The following is a 25,371-nucleotide window of genomic DNA, read 5'->3' on the forward strand; positions in this document are numbered from 1 at the left end:
CGAACTCCCGCCCCAGTACTGGGTGGCGTCGAGGTGATCTCACCAACAACTGCATAAAAGAGATTTCGATGTCGGCGAAACTCAGGTATTCCAGAACTGCAACGATAAAATTGTGACGACAACACCTCGGAGCTCAACTCCCCGGGACACTGCCACAACCCCTAAATGACAGGAGGCACCAAGAACAATGTTCTCGTCACAAATCGATCGGAACGATTCCAAGATACCCGCGTGATCCTAAAAAAAATTTAGTGAAATTTGAGGAGAGAGTAGTCAAAACTTCTACGTCAGGAGACCTCACCAGAGCGACGAAGGGACTGAGGAGTAAAAATAATCCTACTCTCCGATATATATAATCCTAAGACTCAAAACATTTTTATTCTAGACTCGACAACGCCAGCGATTCGATCAAGCAGGGGGCTCCTAAGTCGGGGAAGGCTCTGATTACCAACTTGTAACGCCCACGATGCGGCTATATCTCCCACGTGTCGAGGCACGACTTAGAGGCATAACCGCATAGTGGTGTTGTCGCAAGAAGGGTCATCTTCACACAATCCCATGTAATGAACAAGAATGGGATAAAGAGTTGGCTTACAATCGCCACTTCACACAATACATAAATATCATCATACATCATCCAAAATACAATCATATAGACCAACTACGGTCAAAATCCAGAAGAAAATAAGACAACCCCAAATGCTAGATCCCCGATCGTCCCAACTGGGCTCCACTACTGATCATCAGGAAAAGACACATAGTAACGACCACGTTCCTCGTCGAACTCCCACTTGAGATCGACGCCATCATCTGCACTGGCATCGTCGGCACCTACAACTGGTTTTGGAAGTATCTGTGAGTCACGGGGACTCAGCAATCTCACACCCGCGAGATCAAGACTATTTAAGCTTGTAGGACAAAGAGGTGCAAAGAGGTGGAGCTGCAGCGGCAAAAGCATATATGGTGGCTAACTTGCGCAAATGAGAGCGAGAAGAGAAGCAAAGGAGCGGACGTCATCTAGCAATGACCAAGAAGTGATCCTGAACACCTACTTACGTCATTCATAACACAGACCGTGTTCACTTCCCGGACTCCGCCGAGAAGAGACCATCACGGCTACACACGCACTTGGTGTATTTTAAATGGGTCAAGTGACAAGTTATCTACAACCGGACATTAACAAATTCCCATCTGCCTCATAACCGCGGGCACGGCTTTCGAAAGATAATACCCTGCAGGGGTGTCCCAACTTAGCCCATCATAAGCTCTCACGGTCAACGAAGGATAAACCTTCTCCCGGAAAGACCCGATCAGTCTCGGAATCCCGGTTTACAAGACATCTCGACAATGGTAAAACAAGACCAGCAAAGCCACCCAAATGTGCCGACAAATCCCGATAGGAGCTGCACATATCTCGTTCTCAGGGCACACCAGATGAGACATCCTACGAGTAAAACCAGACCTCGAGTTTCCAGGAGGGGGCCCCGCAGTCTGCTCAGTTCGGACCAACACTCGAAGGAGCACTGGCCCGGGGGGTTAAAATAAGATGACCCTCGGGCTCGCGAAAACCCGGGGGAAAAGGTTTAGGTAGCAAATAGTAAAACCAAGGTTGGGCCTTGCTGGAGGAGTTTTATTCAAGGCGAACTGTCAAGGGGGTCCCATAAATCACCCGACCGCGTAAGGAACGCAAACTCAAGGAACATAATCCCGGTATAACAGTAACTAGGGCGGCAAGAGTGGAACAAAACACCAGGCATAAGGCCGAGCCTTCCACCCTTTACCAAAAATATAGGTGCATTAATTAAATAAGAGATATTGTGATATCCCAACATAACCATGTTCCGACATGGAACAAACTTCAACTTCACCTGCAACTAGCAACGCTATAAGAGGGGCTGAGCAAAAGCGGTAACATAGCCAAACAACGGTTTGCTAGGAAAGGATGGTTAGGGCTGACATGGCTAAAAATAGGAGACATGATATAGCAAGTGATAGGTAGCGAGCATGGCAATAGAGCGAACAACTAGCATAGCAAAGATAGAAGTGATTTCGAGGGGTGGTCATCTTGCCTGCAAGATTCTCAGAGTTGTCGAAAGCTTGATCCCCGTAAGCGTACTCGACAGGTTCCTCGTTCACGAACTCGTCTCCCGGCTCTACCCAAGACAAGAACACAAACAAACGGAACCACAATCAACAACGAGAAATGCACAAGCAACATGATGCAAAACATGTATGATATGCAAGATATGATATGCGATGCGTATGCGTGCTCCGGAAGGAAAATGATGAACATGGAAGTAACTTAGAAAACCAAGCATGCCACTGGAAAGATGAGATGATTTTGGTCGAAATCGATATAAAGATCACCGGAATCGGATGCACGGTTTGCAAAAGGCGAGCAAAACAAGAATGACACTAATCTGCGATAAACAGCAAGATAGCACTTAAAATACAACAAGTAACAATGTTACAGCACCCCAACATAGCAACAAAGCACATGGTAGTAATCTACAGGAGATGCTTGACAAAAGATGAACACTGAGCTACGGCTAGTTCACAACATATCAAGCTCAAACAAGCATGGCAAAAGTGCAAAAGATTACAGGTTCACAGACTTGGTGAAAAACTTGACATGGCAGAAAACAGCATCAGGTAGCAATGTTCAGAGCACGAAATCAACATGCTACAGGAACTTCACATAGCAAAACAAGGGATGGAAGTGTTCTACTAAAAGCACATGACAAAAGTCCCTTACTGACCATAAGCTAAAAAGGACCAGAAGAAATGATGACAAGCATGTTAACATGGCAAGTTTCGTTATCAGGTTTCAGACTTTACCAGAAAACAGAGCATGGCAGAAATATTAATATGTAGGCCTCTTTGTGAGCTTGATGCACTCACTACAGAGCAATGCATGACAAACCAAGCATACCTACAGCAAGATGGCATGTTTATGAGGCTATCCATGGCAAGAACAATTGCATAGCATGTATGGATCAACTACAATAAGCTTGGCAAAAATGCATATCATGTTAAGAATCTGCCAGAAATATTTTATAGCAAAAGTACAGCACGATTGAGTCATGCTATGGCACTCTAAAGTTGCAAACCATTGCAGGAATGGATCAATTACAACTATAGCTACAAAACATCCTTACTGAACATCTCCAAAATATGCATGGATCTCTCTGTAGCCTCAAGTTTACATGGCAACAAAGTTACAGCAGACGAGGACTTGGAGAAATCACCAAGTCCCTGAAATCAGAAATATTACGGGGCCTACTTTGCATGCTTGTGCTAGTCACCACAGAGATCACAAAAATACATGGACTACACCACTGGAAAGATGGCATGGCATACTTCAAAACACATGTAGAGCTCATGCTCAAAAGATGCACAGATTAAATGATACAAAAATGACAAATCTCCAAGTTCTGGTAAGAACCAGAGATTAACAGCAACTAACCCTCTCCCAACTAAGATTTGGGCATCAAGATGACCTCTAATGACCATGGTGCAATTGAACAAAATGAAGAGCATCACGAGACGAACAATTTGACGTATTATACTCGCGAATCGGAGCCACATGCACAAAGTTATCACATCTGGAACAGGAGCACTTGCTGATGGAATTCTGGGACTTGGAAGAATTAGAGGGGGATTTCGAGAAAAAGTCAACGGACTCATACCAATCGGATCGAACCCGAGCTACAGGAGATCGGGCCGGCGACCGGGAAGGAGGCGAGGGAGATGGCCGGAGGAGGGGCGGCCGGAGCGGCGCCGGCGGAGGGGCGGCGGGGCCGGCCGGCGGAGGCGCGGCGGGGCGGCCGGCGGAGGCGCGGCGGGGCGGCGAGTGCGGCGGCGCACGGGAAGCCGAGCGGCGGCGCGGGGCACGGGGCCCGAGGCAGCGGCGGCGGGAGGAGGCGGGCCGGAGGGCCGGGGTCGGGCCGGAGGGCCGGGGTCGGGCCCGCGGGCCGGCGGGGAACGGCGGCGGCGGACGCTGACGTGGTGACGGGCGATTCGTCCGCCGGCGCGGGCGGACGTGTCCGGCGCGGGCGGACGCTGTCCGGCGGCGCGAGGGATTTTTGCTAGGGTTAGACTGCGATTCTGTTATTCAGGATGCCCACTTATAAATAGGTAGAGGGAGCTAGGAGGCTCCAAATGAGGTGCGGTTTTCGCCCACACGATCGTGATCGAACGACCTAGAGCATGGAAGAGAGTTTGGTGGGTTTTGGGCTGGTTTTGGAGGGGTTTTTGCTGGACACTCAAATGGACTTTGCGGATGCCCGGTTAACCGTTGGAGTACCAAACGACCTCCGAATGGAACAAAACTTGATCGGTAGTCTCCGGGTGGTATATAAAGACCACTTGACAAGCCTCGGTCCATTCCGAGAAAGTTTGACACACGCACACGAAAGAAAACAAGAGGGGTGCACCGGAGGAGATAGGAGCGCCGGATTGGAAAACGGACAACGGGGAAAATGCTCAGATGCATGAGACGAACACGTATGCGAATGCAATGCACATGATGACATGATATGAAAATGCATGACATGACAAAATACAAAACGAAAAACAAAACCCGACAACGGAGGGAAAAACATAACACATAGCCGGAAATGGCAAGAGTCGGAGTTACAAATATGGCAAGTTACATGCGGGGTGTTACAGTGATTCTCTCTTTCTGAAGAGGGTGTTAGCTACAATCATGTTGTAGGCTAGAGCAAAGCTTAAGACATCTTCTCCTTCTTGATTCCTGATGCCATAGCCAAAGCCCCCATGCGCCCCTTCAAAACCTGTGTTAGATGTACCCACGTGGCCATTGAGGTCTCCTCCTATGAAGAGCTTCTCACCAATCGGTACACTCCTAACCATGTCTTCCAGGCCTTCCCAGAACTCCCTCTTGGTGTTCTCATTATGGCCTACTTGCGGGGCATACGCGCTGATAACATTGAGAACCAAGTCCTCAACTACCAACTTGAACAGGATAATCTGGTCCCCACGTCTCTTGACGTCTACCACTCCATACTTGAGGCTCTTGCTGATCAAGATGCCTACGCCATTTCTGTTTGCAGCCATCCCAGTGTACCACAGCTTGAAGCCGGTATCCTCCACCTCCTTCGCCTTCTGTCCTCTCCATTTGGTTTCTTGGACGCAAAGGATATTAACACCTCTCCTCACCGCTGCATCAACTAGCTCCCAAAGCTTCCCTGTCAGAGACCCTACGATCCAGCTACCTAAGCGAATCCTCCTAGGCTCGGCTAGCTTCCTTACCCTTCGCACTCGTCGAGTCAAATGCGAAGACCCTTGCTCATTTTCCACTACATCCGGGCACCGATGTAGCGCGCCACTAAGGATGCGACGACCCGATCCTCGCTCACTTGCCACTGTATCCGGATCAAGATACGGCGCGCCACCTGGGGGGTGACGGCCCGGCCCTTGCTCATTTTCCACCACACCCGGGTTCCGATGTGGCGCGTCGCTGAGAGGGTTACGCCCCAACGAAAATCTTTTGGGTTTCATCTCCATAAGAGTGGCTGAGTTTTTACGTTGGCTCGCCAAGCCTATCACAACCCTCCTCCTTTACCCGGGCTTGGGACCGGCTATGTTGAGACAACATAGGCCGGCTATGTTGAGACAACATACGCCGGCTATGTTGAGACAACATACGCCGGCTATGTTGAGACAACATACGCCAGCTATGTTGAGACAACATAGGCGGAGTTAAAAGTTATGCAATTGACCCCGCAAAAAAAAGTCTTGCTTGGTTCTTCCGATTCAAGAAACATAGCCGCGAAAGCTCTGCTGAACAAACCCAGCAGCGGTTTTCCCGCCAAAAAAAAGGCTAGCAGCATTTGATGTTTAGCAAGTACTTGCTGGCCAGTGAAGAACTCGAGTGGTTCAACTTTGCAGCACGCACAAAGCTATAGCTTGCTAAAGTGTGCACGTACTTCCATGGGAGGTAGTACATTTTATTTTTTTGGAGGCAAGGTAGTACATATCGGCCGACCGATACAGATGGCCTATGCATAAAGTTCCTCTCCCACCCTCGCTCACTTCACTGCCAGACCTATACTGTCTGAGTGGAGTGTCTATATAGGTAGAGACCCCTAGCTGCACTCCTCATTCGCCTCAGCCCTGGCCCAGGCCTTCCGCTTCGCCTTCCTCTCTCGTCTCTCAGCGTCAGCTCGCTCTAGCTGCTTCGATCGAGAGAGAGAGAGAGAGAGAGATCAAGAGAGGAAAGCAGGGCAGCCATGGTGGACGCGGTGGATGCTCGTCGGGTGTGCGGGATGCCGGAGAAGGCGCAGCTCCACGTGGTGATGCTGGCGCTGCAGTTCGGGTACACCGGCTTCCACGTGGTGTCTCGTCTGGCGCTCAACATGGGGCAAATAGCTCCCATGCGACGTCGTTGAGTTGAATTGTCCATAGAACGACGTCGCTGGTTGTAATGGCTCTCATGCGACGTCTCCCAGCGCAGAAATAGCTCAAGCAAGACAACCCGTTTACGCGGCTAGCTGGCTGTTAGTTAGGCTGAGATTTGGTTGGGACACTGGGGGTTATGTGCTCTGACTGGTGGGGTCCACCTAGGGCCACGTCGTCAAGAGTCAACCATCCACGACTCGATTGGTGACTGTGTGACCGTGCTCGACTCGACCGTGATGGACTGGGCGAGCGGCGCTGCCGTAAGCATCTTCTTTGGCAGAGGCGGCGGTTTATTCTCCGCGGTGGTGGAGCGCCTTTCTCGGCAGCGGCAAAGCTATTGTGAGTGAGTATTTTCAAAACCCTAGTCCCATTCCCTAGAATTTTGGATAGATCTGTGGCCTCATGCTCTGTTTCTTGGCGATTTAGAATCTCGATTGGATAGGAGCGCGGGGGCTGAATGAGATGGAGCGAGGAGACAGTGCTTCAAATCGGTAATGCCGCCCTCTTTTCTCTTTTAGCTGTTATCGAACTCGATTTGGTAGTGATTGTCGCTTACACTGCCGTTGCCCGCCATTGACAAAACAGGGGAGGTTCCGGTTCTGCCACCACATTCGCAATTATAGTGGAATTTTTTCCCTGTAAAGCCAAGCTCAGTGATGGCAGTGTCCAAGACATTGATGGAGATACCACCGTGAGGTTGCATGTCGAACTTGCAGATGTTGATCCCCAGGAATTGGAGAGCATAAAGGAGAAGGCGGTGGGCAATTTGGTGGAGAGAATTGGGGAGAGTATTGTTTGGGGTCCAGAACAAGAGGTATCTCTGCAACGTTTGGACAACTATAATGGTGAATATGTGAGAATTGAAGATGGAGAATCCATGGTTGCTGAAATTGATCAGCAAGAAGGGTGGGCAAACAAACAAGTAACATTTTATGCAGAGCTAATTGATCTGCAAACTCATTCCAGAGTTGGTTATGTGCCATCAAAGATGGCTGCACAGGTGGAAGATGATGAGTGGGTTTCACAAAAGAAGATGTTGGCATTGTTGACTGAACCGACTGTAGTAGCTGAAGATACAGGGATTGATGCAGATGGAGAGGAGAGAACCCATGGTGCTAGGAAGATTGTTGTTGACTGGAATGTAGTAGAGTTGAATGAAAAAACAGATTTGGTCATTATACCAATATCTGACATTGATATGGATGAAATGTTTGGCATTCAAGTTGATGACAAAGATAAGGAGAAGGATGACAGTTCTTTGCCTGATGATGGTAACACAGGCCCAAGAAATGCAAATGAGGATGAAGAAGAGCTGATGAGAGAGGCTACAGATGATGTGGATGATGCAGATGATAATGAGTTGGTTTGTTTGTATGACAAAGAGAACCAAGTTATTGAGGTGGGAAAGTTGTGGCCAAGCATGGATGAGTTTAGGATGTCTTTTAGGACCTATGCAGTGAAAAAAGAGTTTGATGCCAAGACTATGTGGACTGATTGAAAGAAATTTTATGCTCGGTGCAAAGGTTATGATGGTGGTGGCAATCCTTTCAAGTGGTACATGTCTGCCAGACGACAACCTGATGGAAGTACAATAAGGGTAAATCAAATACCACACCAGCATACATGTATGACCACTTCATAGAGATTTTCATAGATGACATCACAGCTTTGGGTTATAGAGAAGATTACTCCTATTTTAGCCAAGACTCCAAACACTACTGCAAAGAGGCTTAAAGTTGACTTGGAGAAGCTGTACCCCATCCAGCTGTAATATACCACAGTGTGGAAAGCAAAACAAAGGGCCATGAAATCATTGTATGGTGACTGGGCAAATACATTTAGGATGTTGTATAGTTTTAAAGCAGAGGTGGAGAATAGGTCACCTGGAAGTGTGGTGGAGATAGGTACAGAGGTAACAGAGGATGGCAAGGTTTTTTTCAGTAAGTTTTTTATGTGTTTGAAGCCTTGCATAGATGGATTCAAAGTAGGTTGTCGTCCATATTTGAGCATAGACTCATCTTTTTTGACTGGAAAGTGGAATGGTCAGTTGGCTGCATGCAATGCTCTAGATGGACACAACTGGATGTTCCCAATTGCAATAGGAATGTTTCAATCAGAGACAGAGGCATCATGGATATGGTTCATGATGCAACTGAAAAGATGCATAGGGCCAGTTTCTCCTTTGGCCATCCACACAGATGCATGTAAAGGGTTGGAAAATGTAGTAAAAAATGTTTTCCCCCATGCTAAGCAGAGGGAGTGCTTTGGACATATGTGGATGAATCTGATAAAAAATCAGAGGAGATGAATTTGGGTGCATGTGGCCAGCAGCAAGATCCTACACCAGATAGACACATTCCTATCACCTTGGTAAGATATTGGCATCATGTAGTGATAATGAATTTGCTTCATGGTTGAACACCCACCATTCTCTGTTGTGGTACAGTTCAGGTTTTAATACTGCCATAAATGTGATCATATCAATAACAACTTGGCAGAAAGTTTTAACAACAAAGTGAAGGATTTGAAAGACTTGCCTGTGCATGACATGGTGGACCAAATAAGGATCATGAGCATTTGTTTGTGGGAGTTGAGAGGAAAAATTGCTAATATTTTGGAAGGGGACAAGCTTCCAGCAGTGGTACAACAGGTGGTCAATAGGAGTAGAAATCTTTCACATCTATCTGTTGAGAAATCTTCCTTGTAGGGTGCTGAAGTTAGAGATACAAAGAGTGGCAAGAGGCATGTGGTAAATACTGAGTTGTATGAGTGCACTTGCCAAGAGTGGCAACACACTGGAAAACAATGTGAGCATGCCATACTTTTTTGGCATCTAAACCCAGGTTAAATATGCACCCATATTTGCATGAGTATTATTCAGTACAAAAATTCAAAGCTGCATATGCAAGTCCAATTCCTGCACTGACTGACCAATCTCAGTGGCCTGAGGTGGAAATAGAATTTACCTTGTGTCCCCCTGTCACTAGAAGAAAGGCTGGGAGGCCAAAACAGAGCAAATTCAAAGCTTGGTTTGAGAAAGGTGGTTGTAGTAAGAAGGGGAAAAAGGAAAAGGAAAAGAATGAAAAGCCCAAAAGGGCTCAAAAGGTAACAAAAATAGGTGCAAGTTGTGTGAGGTACTTGGGCACAGAATTGGTTCATCCAAACGCATCTACACTCCTCAGAGGCCAAAGTATGTTTATGTTACTGTTTTTGCAAGTTTTTGATTTTGCTACTTGCTCTAGTATCTAACCAAGTGAAATGCTTTATTTTTTAGGAGGAAGCGTGCAGAAAAAGCCCCACCTCTTGTTGTTGAACAATGCTGGCCAGTGAAAAAAGCAAGACTCAATGGCTTTAGAAGGAAGAGAACTAAGCAGATAATGTTTGGTGACAAAGATATGGAGCAAACTGAAATTGTTACTGCTGAACATGAGCTAACTGTTTCTGTTTTGGACGATGTGATGCATACTGAATCTGTTTTGCAGGCACTAGGGCAATCTGAAACTGTTGCAGATGAAGCAACTGCTGTGCTGCCATGCGAATCTGCTTTGACTGTTGTGTTGCCATGTTTGGAGGTTGTGCTGCCAAGTGTTGAGTTGCAAACTGAAGAAGTTGAACAATGTGTGTCATCTACTCAATCTGCAGAAGTGCAAACTGAAGAAGTGGGACATGGTCAGGTGCAAAAGTTGAGGGGGGCTAGTGGAGTTGGCAAGAAAACCAAGAGCATCAGCATCAACAAACTGTGCGCCGTGGAACCAAACAGTGGAAAAAAGGAGAAGAAACCGAGTGGTAGAAAGAAGCAAAAGAAATAGAGTCGAAATCATTCAAATGTGATGTGATTTGATGTGAAAACTTAAGTTTGTTGTCATTTGATGTGAAAACTTATGTTCTTTGATGTAAAACTTATGTGCTATGATATTGATTTGACTTGAAATTCAAATTCAAATTTGAACCGACATTCATATTTGAACCTATCTCCAATATTTTTGGAGTTCATTTGTTTGTTCTGTGATGTTGCACTATTTTATATACTACTATGCACTTTAGTTCATAAATCCAACCCTTTTTGCGAAGTCCAACTCATAGTCACTGAAAATGTTGTCCAAACAAGCTCCAAAGTAAGGGAAAACGACCCCATTTCTAAGCAAGTTTTTTTTCGACCTTCTCAAAATCACCCAAAAAGATTTTCTTAGCTTATATTATACCTATATAGGATCAATACGAAGTCTCACCTTTTTTTTGAATAAGTATTCATATTATTAATTTATTTTTGAAAAAAACACCCTTTAATACATTTATTTTTGAAAAAACACCCTTTAATACAAAGTCAGCAATAAAACAAGTTTAAAAAATTAAAATGCAAAAATAACTTCAGATCCTGCTTAGTCACTCCAAAATGAAGCCAAGGTGAGGTTTTTGATTTTTTGCATTTTCAAAACCTCAAACCCTCTTCTCACTCCTTTGAACTCTATGCAACCTCAGTCGAGATAGTCCAATTTGTGAAGGTTTTTTCATGCAAAGATCATTAGATCAAGTTTATCGTTTTATATCATAACTACGTAACATAACAAGACTATATGCGCATGTTTTTCATTTTTTAGATTTTTTTTGAATCAGTTATACACATTTGAATGTTCGGTCAAACCTTTCAAAACCCCGTTGACTGCCTCCATAACCCATCTAACCCTAACGCCAAACTGCGGCCGTCGGATAGGCCTTCTAGAAGGATTCCGCGAGTGTAGCTTGGGCGATCCGTGGGAGCCCTGATTCTCCAATCTGATTGGCCACCTTTTTTTCTCTGACGAACAGATAACGTTGAGAAGGGGAGCATCTCAGTGACTGTTGGGCCGAGCGGATCGGGCCCGGCAGAGCCTGGCGTGCGTGCGCACGGCCACGTCGTGCTCTTGGGCTGCGCGCGACGGCACCATGCATGCCATGCAACGGCGTCGCAGCCTAGCTATTCTGCTCGTGAACGCATCGACACAGCCTAGCCATTTGCATGCACGCAGTGATGCAGTAAAGCAGCACCCTGGGCGTAGCATATAGGTACGTCGCATCTAAGCTATTTTCTATTTTAAACAATTGCATGCACGAACCTGAGACACGGGACGGACGTGTCGGTGGTGCAGCTCCGCCTTTAATTGCCACATCTTCCCCGAGCCCAACGGCATGCACGATTTCTCACGCCGCAGCCTTACCATCACCGCCGATGCAAGTCCAAAATGAAGCATCTCGCATGTGCTGCTTGTGCCTCTTTGGATGCTCTGCCGTTTTGTGCAATTAATTATGCCACCACGAACGGAGGAGAGCAAATGATCGAAGGCATCGTGTACATTGACTACGGCTGCAACGCGGCTGTAAAAGGGCACCATTTCCTCATCCCTCTCACACTCATCTCTCAAGCCTCCTCCGCTTCTTCTTTTCGAGCCAAATCCACCACTCGAGCCACCATGCGGTTCCACGGCCCTACCTACCGTCGCCCTCGCACCGTGCCGGAGAGGGATTACCCGGCCGGAGTCATCGTCGAGAATAGCCTGAGGGTGTGGGCCATCTCAAGGTGGAGGGGCCCTAGAGAGTTGATTCACTTCTTCCTCCAAGCCGCCTACCGCCACCTCGCTCCGGGCACTCCGCCCATGTTCCACCTCCACGAGCTGTACGATGGTGGCGTCAACGGCATCGTCATCGGCCTCTACGTCACCTTCACCAACCCCTACGACGCTTACCACCTCCTCGGCCAGGTGTTTTGGTGTGGATGCGAGTTCATCGCGTTCACCACCTACAACATCTTCACCAACTTCCACCACATCTTCCCCGAGCCCAATGGCATGCACACCCTCCCCTACCAGATGCCGGAGAACGACGAGTGAGGGGCGCCAGCTAAGAGGGCCCAAGGAGTTGTTCGAGTGTTCTGCTGGCCGAGTCTTTCTATCTAGCTTGTGTTGTGTTGGTTGGGGCTTGTGTGCCCGTGTCTTCTAGCTAGTGTCTAGTTTTAATTATTTTCCTTTCATGTTTTATGCACTATATGTTGTAAGGGGATGCCCCTCTATATGTTGTAAGGGGATGCTACTAGGGTACCCGATGCCCCTCTATCATGCTATCTATTAATGTTTTTTCGGGCCTAAAGTTTCTTCATTGCATTTTATTTACATGGCCATGTGAACTAAAAAATGCACTAAAACATGATCCAATCATAAAAGTTGTTGTTAGCACGTGTCTAGTTAATTATTTTCCTTTTATGTTTTATGCACTATATGTTGTAAGGGGATGCCCCTCTATATGTTGTAAGGAGATGCTACTAGGGGCACACTAGATGTCTTCTTTTTTTGAGAGGGGCACAACCTTTTTCGATTGAAACACATGAGTAAAAACTTTGAAAACACCATAGCACAAACCAAAAAAAATAAAAATGGTGCTTGGTTGAAATAAACTAGAACCAAACAATTGCAATGTTTTTGGTTCACAAAGACTGCAAGTTAGACTGCTAACTAGAACCAACCTTTTGTTTTAGCCGAAACAACACCGGACCCTACCATCGGACATGATAGCTTGTGCATAAAAATAGCTCAAATAATTATCAGATGAATTATCTCAAAAAAGATGACTGCAGGAAGCTTAAAATTTGTGAAATAACCTAAGCCGAAAAGATATATCGATGTCAGTGATCGTGTGCACTTTTTTTTGCACTAGCTACACTTCTTTTATCAATGGGCCTGGATATGTTCTATTCGGCCCTGCCTACCTTCTATATGGGCCTGGCCTTTTCGGGCAACTGTCGACAAACCATTTTTTCCTTTTTCTCCATCTACCACTGAAACTGAAACTGATGATGAACTGAAGAACTGAAAAAACGGGGCCGAAACAGAGTGGAGAAGACATGTCGAATTCGTACAGCGCAACACTTTTATTCAAACATCCATATCATTACGATTACAAATGATACCCAATCTATTCACTAACGATTAATTATCATCACATAAACAAATGCGAGAGCAATTACACAAACATAAAAAAGTCCGGCCATCAAATTGCCCTGCTTCTTCAATTCGATGAGTTTCTTCATCTGCTTGTTCAGCTTCTTCAGCTCTGCCGTCACTCCTGCATCCCCCACAGTAGCACCAATGGAATTGCCAGATCCAGGGGCACCAGATCCAGACGGGCCCGATCCAAACTTCTCTGCCTCCAACGGTAAATCGAGCTCCCCTGATGCACCCTCCAGTTGAATCCGCTCTATGTACTCATCTAGCCACTCAAAATGGGCGCATTGCTTCAATTTCTGAAATCGGAAAGATGAACCCTAAATCCCAAATCCGATGAAAAATATGAAATTGGGAGACAAAAACCAAAATTAGCATATTGAGAAGTAAAATCTCACCTTTCCCTGCTCTGGTTTGCTCTCGCATTTCACGAATTCCCGCGCAAGGTTGCCATTCTTGTCGGTCGTTGTGACTAGCCGCTTCAGGGGTGCGGTACGTGGGCATGCAGGGCACCTTGTCATGGGCACTGCGCCATAGCGCGGCCATGAGCGGCGGGAGGCTGAAGCGGAGCTCAACATTGCTAGGTCGCGGCCCGGAACGGCGTTGCTGCACGTCGTTGCCGGAGAAGAAGAACAACAACGGTCGGGGAGGGAGGATGGAAGGTCGCGGTAGGGCTTGGGTGCTGCACGGCTCGGTGTCCTCTCTTGTACCAATGCTGAGCTGGATAAGTTAGTGGGTCCCACGCTGTGGGTCCCGCCATTCTGTGTCCAGCGTTCAGGTTGTTACGTAGGGGCTCACCTGATTCGAGTTTTAAACATGTGTCTTTGGATTAGGCAGCAGTGTCGCACGGCAGCTATTTTTTCCAACGCAGATGTCGCATGAGAGCCATTACAACCAACCACGTCGTTCTGTGGACAATTCAACTCAACGACGTCGCATGGGAGCTATTTGCCCCTCAACATGGGCATCGGCAAGCTCGTCTTCCCCGTGTACCGCAACATCATCACGCTCATCCTCCTCGTCCCCTTCGCCTACTTCCTCGAGAAGAAGGACCGGCCCAAGCTCACCCTCAACTTCGTCGTCCAGTTCTTCTTCCTCGCGCTCTGCGGCATCACCGTCAACTAGGGCTTCTACCTGCTGGGCCTGGACAACACGTCGCCGACGTTCGCCCCCGCCATCCAGAACTCCGTGCTGGCCATCACCTTCACCATGGCCGCCGCGCTCCGAATCGAGAAGGTGCGGCTCGACCAGCGCGACGGCGTGGCCAAGGTAGTGGGCACGCTGGCGTGCGTGGCGGGCGCATCGGTGATCACGTTATATAAGGGCCCAACCATCTTCGGCCCTGTCGGCGCCAGCGACGACAAGTCGTTGTAGGTGCCGTTTCTGGCAGCGGTGGCCGGGGAGGGGAAGAACTGGACGCTGGGGTGCGTGTACCTGATCGGGCACTGCCTGTCGTGGTCCGGATGGCTGGTGCTGCAGGCACCGGTGCTCAAGAAGTACCCCGCGAGGTTGTCAGTCACCTCCTACACCTGCTTCTTCGGTGTCATCCAGTTCCTCGTCATCGCCGCCTTCTTCGAGAGGGACGCCGACGCGTGGGTTTTCCACTCCGGCTCCGAAATCTTCACCATCCTCTACGCCGTAAGCAGGGCATCCTAATTCGCAGTTAATTAATTGCATGATATCCCGATCCAGAGCACAAACTAATTAAAAAAATTGTTTATTATGTCAAAAAGAAAGGAGCAAATTGATTAAAAGTGATGCAATGCAACAAGCTGTATACCTCTATGTCTGTCTGGCTCACTGTTTTGTAGTACCAGTACTCTAGCAAATTACAGTACTCCCTCCATTCCCTTATACAAGGCCACAAACTCAAATTACAGGTACCAAGGTAAAATTTAATGAGTGCTTTACAAGCCAATTTTTTTTCATTAACCGAGATCATTAATGCTCCGCATGCATGCAAGGAAGGAATAGAAGGGAAGTAGCTCAGCGTCATTATGACTACATGCATGCAAGTATTAAACAAGTTGTTAGTACGAGAAAACATCATTAATTTTTGTCTCGATTACCATTAGTGGCCTTGTATAGATGTAAAATGTATTTTTTATAGTGGCTTTGTATAAGGGAATGGAGTGAGTATCATTTTATTCAATGTTAAAGTTCAGTGAGTGGAAGCCATGATGATACATGCCTCGGATCTTAAGCTGCCTGCTTTTGACTCTCAAAGAGATATGGAAATGATTATGTAGGCCTATGCATATATCGCGAGCTAGCAGCTGACATGGCAAATGAAAACGGTAATGCGGGCTTCATCGCGTCCGGCGTGGCGTTCGCAGTGCAGATCTGTTGCATCGACCGCGGGGGCCCGGTGTTCGTGGCGGTGTACCAGCCCGTGCAGACGCTCGTCGTCGCCATCATGGCCTCCATCACCCTCGGCGAGAAGTTCTACCTCGGCGGGATCATCGGCGCCGCGCCCATCATCACCGGGCTTTACCTTGTGCTCTGGGGCAAGAGCGAGGAGAGGTCGCGCAACGGCAAGGAGGCGGCGGCCATGGCCGTGGCGTCCGCAGCTTTCTCTGGCGGCGAGCGCGAGGTCCGGAGCGCCAAGCTGGGCTCCTCCATCACCCAGCCTCTCCTGCCGCCTTCCTCAACTACCTCCGACAACGTCTGAAACTTAGTTGCTTGCTGTCCGTTCTCAACGATTGACTGAGAGTAATTTACTAATTTTCCTGTTTAAATTCAGGCGTGCGTGCATGCATGCATGTGTATGGTGTGGTGAGCGAGTATGCAGACGGATTTGATTAAAACTAGCTAGGATTGTTTGGATCGTGCTTGATTATGGTGTGTGCACTAAGGCTTATTAATTAAATGAAAAAACGTGTGCTTGATGTATTGGTTTGGGTACCCTATCTAATTATTATAAGATGATACCCGTGCGTTGCCGTGAGAATTGACTGCAATATATTTCTATGAGATTTGAAATATTTGAATTAACAATATATTGCATATCGTTGATCACACCTATGTGCACTCAGTTAAGGTAGGGAGTTTGAAAAAAATGCCCTGGCATAGCATTTGAACAACATACACAATAATATCGATAATTGTACAAAAATGGCCTGAACAGTTGCCCTGAACTTTTTCTTTTAGAAAAGGAGGAGGACCCCCGGCTTCTGCATCTGGACGATGCATGCAGCCACTTTATTAATTATTCACACAAAATTGTACAAAGTCATACAACAGTAACACTAAAGCCACCATCTAGGCAACATCTGTCGCTACTCCTAACAAGTTGATGAAGGGGCGCTGATAGTCTGGGCCTAATACCAAACAGACTTCGCATCCAAACCTAACATCTAAGACCTGAGGTCCCAACCAGGACGTCTGTCGGGTATGGGGCACCCACCAGTCCGGCGCACTCCTCAACCAGGACGCCTGCCGAGTATGAGGCCGCCGCAGCCACCTGCCATCAATCCATCTTCAGTGTTGTACTGCTGCATCAACCTTGCCTGGTCTCGCTGCCGTCGACGCCACCATGGCGCCAGACAGCTCCACCGCCCTGTGCTCGTCCATCATCACACGCCCACCGGCGAGGGCCCGCTGCTCCATGCCGCTGAGACCCGCCGTTGTCGACGTGCCAAATGCCACGCCGCTCCTCCTTCGCGAACACCACCTGCTGCCACTGGTCACATCCCCTCCGCCTGCAGTTCCTCTAACCGAGCATCCAAACGCCCCAAGCGGCGCCTCCAAGAAGGGTACGACACTCGCAGTGCCGCCGCCGCCCAATCACAGGAGATTATGGGTTTTCACCCGGGCATGGTGTCGGGGTGGAGGGCATGGACCTCGACGGCGCCTGCAAGGAGGAAAACGGCGACCCTGGTCGTCGCCACCGTCGGGATGAACGAGTCACCCAGAGTTTCCTCCGGTCCGATGTCACCTCAACCAGCCCCCGTGAACGCACCGAGGCCAACGACCGCGATCGTAAGCCGTCAAGTGCAGCGGGAGAGAGCCTGCAGCGTGAAGGAGATCCATCCACCCCCCCCCCCCCCCACCCCCATCCACACCGCCCGAGGCCGTCGCCAACCACAGGTTGGTTCGCATCACATGTTTGTGTTGATGTGAAGCTCAACAAGGTACTTAATTACTATTGTGATAATAATCTCCTATGCCTAAATATCCCACCAACTATTTTAGAGCACATGCAGCTATACAGGAGAGAAGAAAATACAACGTTTTTTCCTCTAAAAAGGAGACACAAGGGAAAAATTAGGGAAGCCATCGGATTGAAATTGAATGGTGGGGACTCCAGATGGGAGCACGGAAGAGAGAGGGCAAGCATGATGAGGTGGTATAGCTGCATGTGCTCTAAATAGTTGGTGGGATATTTAGGCATAGGAGATTATTATCACAATAGTAATTAAATACCTTGTTGAGCTTCACATCAACACAAACATGTGATGTGAACCAACCTGTGGTTGGGATGGTTAGGTGGACTGTGATATCCCCAGTCCACCATGGTTCAAGTCCTGGTGCTCGCATTTATTCTGGATTTTCGGCGATACGTCTTTAGTGGGAGGAGACGTTCCCATCGACAACGATGCGCCTACGGTGACTTTGTAAAATCTCAAGATGATATACCGGCTTAATCTCTCGGAGGTGCTCATAGAGGTGGGGTGTACGTATGTGCGTTCATAGAGATGAGTGTATGCGCGTTTATATACTCGTTTACGCCTGTACTGTGTTCAGAAAAAAAAACACAAATATGTGGTGGGTGCTTGCCTAGCCGAGATGACGTTTCTGTTCAAGCAAAAGGACACTACGTCTCCCACATCGAAATCCTAGACAACCGCCATCACCAAAAATCGCCAACTCGTCTCAGCCCTCCTCCTCCCCTGAACCCTCGTCCCGTCCCCCAGGCGGTGGCAGGGGCCTCACCGTCACCCGCCTCGTGGTCAGTGGTTCTCATCTAACCCGCCAACACTAAATATGTCTTTGTCGAGGTTTTCTTTTCTGAAGCCCAGAACTGCAGAACAATAGTTCTACTATTTTTTTCATTAATAAAAAAAGAGTGAATTCCAGTTTTTACCCCCTATCTTGATATTTTGTCACTAATTACCCCATTTAGCAGGATTTCATCCGTTTTACCTCATTTAGCAAAAGTGTTGCCATAATTTACCCTGTTTAATTGTTAAGTCTAGCTGGCAATGCCACATCGACGATTTTTTCCTACCTATTTTTCTCCATGTTGAACCGGTCCTCCGAACTTCTCCTGACCGGCAGGCTCGATATGATCGCACCGTCGTCGGAGAACCGCCATCAACTGAGCACAGCCTGATGATTATATTGGAATAAACCACGATGTCCATGTCCGACTTGGGCAGGAGGCAGTCTTCACATGGGATACTATAGGCTTAGTTTGGCTAGGGCTAGGTGCTATATATATCTTTCTACACCACGTTCTACCGTTCTAATATCACCAGATCAAAGCAATAAAGAAATGTGAGGCTTGAGACTAGCCTGTTGCAATCTATCGAACAGAGTTTCTTCCATCGATCGCCAAGTTACGCAGATGTTCTGCCGACGGCATCGTGATCGACCGATCGGATGTAGCGCTAGTGCAAAGCCCAGGTTCACCTACGCGTGCATGTGCATGTGGCATTGTTCATCAATCCATCTGTGCTAGCTGCTTGCACGTTTGGTCCTGGTGAATCGATCTAGCGTTTCAAAACCAACAATGGGGTCCCTGCTATGTCACCAAAGTAAGAAGAAGATTCAGTGCAGTGGGTCACATACATGGACGTGCCCAGCCCGAGGTCGGGGAGCTCGATGGAGCCATCGGAATCCACGGGTCGGTGTCGCCGTCGCCGATGCCTGACAATATCTAGGTTCAAGCGAGCCTGACAGGTGCGTTCGGTCGGAAGCCTGGACATGCAATGCAATCGATTGGGGCAGGCAACCCAAGCTAGAAGCGACTGGAGGCGAGCGTGGTGCGCGGCCGACTCGGGCGTTGTGCGTTGGACGTGATGTGAGTGACCTCCATCGTGCCGAGCCGGTCGTGAGAAGTTGTGCCCTGCGCGGCACAGGTCAGAATGCTTACATAATTTTAAACAGGGTAAATTGTGGAAACACTTCTGCTAAATGGGGTAAAATGGATGAAATCTCGCTAAATGGGGTAATTAGTGTCAAAATGTCAAAATAAAGGGTAAAAATCGAAATTCACTCATAAAAAAATATTTACAATAAAGATACAACAAATTATGCATCAGCTAAGCTCTATCAAATTCCTGTTTTGGCATCATCATTAAAATGGTGGGGTTGCAACTATGACCGCACCACATCATCGTAGATGAATGTCAATTCTACTGCGAAGACATTCATCATTCTTTGCTTTTCACTCTATGCTCACGGAGATGGTCATGTTTCAATAGGTATTTCCAAGTGTTGAGCGTGAGAGCTTTTCTTTTAAAAATCTTGTCATTTCTCTAACTCCAAATATTTTAGCATCCCAAAATTATGATATCCAAAGCAATTTATTGTGGGAGATCTTGAAAGGCAAGAAGAACTTCATCATAGATAGAGATGCATTTCATCTTGTTGAGAAGAATAAAGTTCCATAAGCATTGAACCAAATCACAGTCCCAAAAAGGTGCAATGTAGTTTCTTCGCTATCCTCATTACAGAAAACACAGTTGCAACAATGGCTATTCTCATTACAGAACACAGTTGCAACAATCGAGGTGCATGGATTTCCTCTTGAGCGGATTTCTTGTATTTACTCTAATCTAACATGCAACAAGAGCCAAAAAAAAAAAATCTTGTATCTCAGTCTGACGGTGGAGCGTTAGCAACCATTGGTGGTAACTTAAGAGGCGGTGAGAGAGAATGGGGGTTGGACCATGCGGAAAATATCTGGTGCACCCAAGTCATATTGTGCTTTTAAAATGTTTAAAGAATTCTGAAAAAAAATTATCACACTCACACAACATCAATGCAGGTTGTCACAAAATTTCAAATCAAAATTTGAAACATAACTCAAAAAAAAATGACAAATTCAACACTGAATAATACATAACATAACTTGGGCTTTAGATTTGGCCCATTATCAAACTGATGTCATTTTTGTATCTCAAAAAATATTTCAATTTTTTACACGAAATTTTATGGCATCATACATTGATGTTGGGTTAACGTGCTAGATTTTTTTCCAGATTTTTTAAAACATCCTATGGTATCCGGTGCACCGGTAGCACCAGAGGTGCGGGTGCACCGGATACATTCCCTTGGACCAAGAGGGGAGAGCAGGGAGTTATGCCTCCCGCGCTTCCCAAGGCGTGCAGCTATGTGCAACGCTGCACCCGCTCGAATATGGGTTGCTAGAAATGGTCAATTCGATTGTTTCTCCACAACCAGGCCCATGTCTGCTTTAAGATTCGTGCAGGGCACAAAGTCAGTGCAACCCTCTCGAAAAAGGCTCTCACCGTGCTTTATTTATAAATAAAGCAATCACCACGTCCATACATCAAGTTCAAGTGTAGCAAAGGAAAAAATTGAGTATACTGAATTCAGAGCAAACCAGACTGCCAAACAGGCCAAATTTGCATCCCAAGGCATGCATGAGCTGCATGCGACTAACCAAACACGTCATTATGTCAATTGGAAAGCAGGCTCAGGCTTTATATACGAATAAAAGCTAACTCGAGGCTCCCACTGGAGCTATGCATTGAGTTTGACAGGTGATGTATCTAATGTGAGTTTAAATTTTAAAATGTGGTCCAGTATTGTCACAGTTTCACCAACCTGGCAAAACCGTGACCTGTTCATGTTCCTTGAACTACTGAAGAAACAAGCTATCCAGGATGCATTTAGCATTTACCGTGGACTGGTCCTGAGCCACAGATAGTAAAAAGAAGATTGTAATTCTAAGTCTATGTGTTTCTGATTTTATTTTTTATGTTGGTCCTTGTGGAACGGTAAGCTCTTTCATGGTTGTTTTATTAAAAAGAACTGATACAAGACGCAGGAGACAAACTTATCAGAGTAAGATATTGTACGGACTCACTGGAGTGACAAATTCTTCCTGAAGGTGTAACAAAATAATGACTATCACATTCACACTGGTTACAAAATGAATCAAACTCAGCTCAAAGAAAAAAAGAATGAAACTGCACTTTCAACCCAACAACTTCGAGACAAACAGCAAATGCCAAAGAAGGTAAGTTCACAGCAAAATGTAACACAACCCCTTACAGTGATTCGATGCTGTCATCACTTTCTTCACACAAGGGTGCAGATTGGATTATAACCCGTGCTCCAGAAGCAAGCCTGCGGTTATGATTTTTGTGTGTGTGTGTCGTCAATCTCTAGAAACAGATAGACAACTAGGCCAACGAATAAGAATAATGAGAAGCAACTAACCTTTCTTCGATCTTGATCATTTTGTCCTTCTCCTCATGGAATGACTCTCCCCTTGATGAAGATAATTTACCTAGTGGGTCAGTCATCCTATTGCTTGCACCTCTTGATGAACCAAGTGGTGAGGATGCAGTACTACGTTCTTGTTGACTAGAGCTGTACCTGACATCAGAGTTGGGGGAGAATGCTGTTCCACTTCTGGATTGCTTACATGATATCATTTTGATAGTCTGTGGGAGACATCTGAAACTACCCGACTCGGCCAAGCTTTCCATATCCCTTCTAGAGTCTGGCGCTGTATACACTCTGACATATTCAGAGGAGATGCTGAGTCAACAGCAAAATATATCCAGAGATATTGAAAATACTAAACATATTTTCAAGGAAGGTACTGTATAGCAGTGTGACATAGCAACTAAAAACATGATAGTTCTTGCCAATTTCTAGGTAGTTAGGTAGGACACAATTTAGTGACTCACTGCAGTTACAAAGTGAAATGAGTTCTACTAATTGGTTGATTCTCTTATGATCTTCAAAACAAACATCATTTGATTCTATTTTGATCTTTTCTATCTCTAATATTGGACACTATAATGCGAAAAGAAATGAATTGACTAAGTCTCTATGGGAGATCATAGAGAGGGATGTCCACTAAACCTCAGCGCCCTGCTGTTTGTTGTATCCTACCCCTTATTGGGGATTTGTATTTCTTATTTTCTTTTCAGTCTTTTCAATATATTGAGACACAAGCTTTGCGTTTTCTCAAAAAAGAAAGCTCCACGAGAGATCATAAATGTCCAACATTAAGTGCGACTAACCAATGTGAGCCTCAGCTATCCAATAAGCAAAAAAAAAAAAGCTCACTATCAAGGCAATCATGCATCGCAGTCCATGGTGGCAACATGATAGCCCACAATCAGAACAATGTGTTGTGACATACCTATCCTCGTCGTAAGATGATGAGCGTTTGAGTGTGGGTATTTCTCCTCTCCCTGACTCTTCCTGCTTACTCTCCTCGACCAAGCTTTCACTACTTAAATGCTCTGACTCAGAAACTCTTATTCCAATTGTTCTTGCGCTACAAGGAACATTGTCAAGGTGCCGCAATGCCATAGGAGTAGAGAACATTGGAGAAGGGAATTCAACTTGAGTAAACCGTGGTCTGTATGTTGGGATGAGGCCAAAGCCACGGTGATCTTTCACAGAGATGGACCCACAGGTGATGAGCTGCATGAGCAAATTGGCTGGCTTCAGCTTCACACCCATTGGGCCATAGAGATGTTCTTCCTCTAGTACCTTATTATAGCTACTCCTCCTACTGGCCTCTGCCCTTATCAGGGACTCCAATGTCTCAACTCTGCCACCGGGAGAAGCATCAGATGAACACACCTGTGGTGATTCTCGAACAAGTAGAGGGACCTTTGGCGATGCTTGCGTGCTTCTTTCATGACACTCTTGAATTTCAGCATCTGATGTACAATCCTCTGTACGGATTCCTGCAGCGCAAGTACGTTTAGAAGGAACATCCCTCTCACTGTCATCAGTTTGTGTGGACGCATCCTGTGCTCCGATGGGTTTGCAAACTCTGTACTCGGAAGGTCCAGGGGAGCTTGCCTCTGATAATGGAACATTAGTTCCTACTGGTTCAGGGGACAGGTTCCCCGATGAGCCAGAATGTGTAGTCCTGCATTGCTCGTCCTCGCGATTGGTGGAAGCAGATGATGATGGCACAAATGTGGAGTGCGCCAGCTGTTGTGGTTGCTGGGTAGGAGTTGGAGGTGAGGCCTCTTTGATAACAGCAGATGGGGATGGGGATGACGATGACGAGCACCCTTCTTGTGATCCTCGCGACTGAGGAGACTCTTGTTGAGGGTGCTTGGGACTCTCGGCCTTGGTGTTGCTAAGGCCATTCTGCTGCCGATCTGAAACAAGACAAGGTCGAGGAGAATGGACAAGGCAAATTGGAGCAAGATCTGATGAAGAACCCAAACAGAGTTGAGTTTATGAGTGCGACTTACCAGGCGGCGATCGGTCCAGGAGCTCGGAGCCCTTGAGGATGTACTCGTTGCCTTGTGCAGGGAGCACCAGATCGTCCTCGGAGATGTCGTGCCACACGAAGCCGTTTTTGTAGCTCCTGCGGGAAGCTACACGGATCAGCCCAGCCAAAGAGGAAAGTTGAACCCTCGACAAGAGTAATCAATGGGTGTACGTACCTCTTGCAGGACCAGGAGTACATGGCCGCCATGCCCTTCCCTCGCAGCACGTTAAGGCGGTTAATCACATCTACGGCGCCATGAACAGGAATCGCATCAGGGGCCAAAGGTGAATTTGAAAGGGCGGGCGGGGCGTCTGTTGGTGGACTCACCTCGCAGGTAGAGGCCGGCCTCCGGCGAGGCGAGCGGCACCTCGATGAAGTGGGGATGCTCCAGGTGGCGGCTGCGGCAGAGGTAGTAGACGACCGCCACCCTCTTCCCCGCGGCCGCGGGAGGGGGCGGCGGAGGCGAGCGGCGCGGAGGGTGGTGCTGGCTCTTGCCCGGCGGCTCGACCCAGACCTTGTTGCGGCCAGGGCTCGCGCTGGTGCCGGTGCCGGTGCCCCGCCGCCGCGCCCTCCCCTCCATCCTTCCTTGTCGCGTCGGCTGCTGGTTCTGAAACAGTCGGGGAGCAGCAAAGTGGCCGCGCAGCCGGATCAAATCAGACCGCGGCAGGTCCTGGACATGGCAAGGGGCGGAGGGAGCGCATTAATGGCCGCAGCTCGAGGTGGTGCGGTGGTGGTGGCAGCAGCAGCAGTGAGTTAGGTTGAGTCGGGAAGTGTTGGTTTCCCTGATGGAGATGGGAGACGGCAAGGAGGAGAAGGGGAGAGATCAAATCAAATCAAGCAGGGTTTTGACCATCCATCCAAGCAGAGGAGAGAAGAGGCAATAATGCATCACTGTTTGTGTTTGGATTAACGCTCCATGTGTCGGCTCGGCCCCAAGAATCAATGATTAATCCCTTCTTCCGTAATCCGTATTATGTTTTCTAAATAAACATTATACTCAACACCGAGCATCTTTGACGCCCAAAAGTTCTAAAAATAATTAAATTTAACTGCTGTCCTTTTTGAATTTTCTGTTCATCAGCGCTGAGCGCATATTAGCCTGGACACAGACGCAAATTAGCATGAACTTGTGAGGTTTATTTATTTATTAGGTTTCAGGAGAGAGAAGGCCAGACCACGAAATGAGATGCCAGGGATCTCGAGTGCACAGTAGTAGCAGTGTTTGATTTATCTTTTTGATTGCCTTTTTGGCAGCTCATGCTCCTCCTGTTCTGTCCGCCCTACCTTGCTCTCACTTTTTTTTTGAGCTGACCCTACCTTGCTCTCACTCTCCACCGCAAGAGGAATATTCATTCTACCAGCCTTATCCACGTTGGCAGATTTATAACAGGACACGAAGTATTTTTAAGGCACAGTGCATAAAAAAAACCCGCTCCAACAGCAGCCCAATAACAAAAAAAAATTGGGCTGCCTTAAAAAATGGCTCAGCGTGCGGCGAATAGGGATTTATTAACAGTGGTTCTCGCT

The 25,371-nt window shown here is 47.2% G+C and overlaps 1 protein-coding gene and 1 pseudogene across 2 annotated transcripts; one reads left to right on the plus strand and one right to left on the minus strand.

Annotated features, from left to right (window-relative positions):
- Positions 1-6,254: 6,254 nt before the first annotated feature.
- On the plus strand, positions 6,255-16,304 carry LOC109759627 (protein WALLS ARE THIN 1-like; annotated as a pseudogene).
- Positions 16,305-21,465: 5,161 nt separating this feature from the next.
- On the minus strand, positions 21,466-24,734 carry LOC109759626 (protein SOSEKI 3). 2 transcript variants are annotated; one of them, XM_020318453.4, is made up of 7 exons: positions 24,172-24,734; positions 24,020-24,089; positions 23,825-23,940; positions 22,747-23,728; positions 21,969-22,112; positions 21,810-21,860; positions 21,466-21,716 (listed from the first exon to the last, which is right to left on the minus strand). In XM_020318453.4, exons 1-7 carry the CDS (start codon positions 24,422-24,424, stop codon positions 21,638-21,640), a joined length of 1,695 nt encoding a protein of 564 aa, XP_020174042.1. In that variant the 5' UTR covers positions 24,425-24,734; the 3' UTR covers positions 21,466-21,637. The 2 variants fall into 2 exon arrangements, with proteins under 2 accessions (XP_020174042.1, XP_020174041.1); XM_020318452.4 differs by having other exon boundaries at positions 21,810-22,112.
- Positions 24,735-25,371: the final 637 nt, after the last annotated feature.

Source organism: Aegilops tauschii, chromosome 7 (genome assembly GCF_002575655.3).
Source record: "Aegilops tauschii subsp. strangulata cultivar AL8/78 chromosome 7, Aet v6.0, whole genome shotgun sequence".
Taxonomy (NCBI): domain Eukaryota; kingdom Viridiplantae; phylum Streptophyta; class Magnoliopsida; order Poales; family Poaceae; genus Aegilops; species Aegilops tauschii.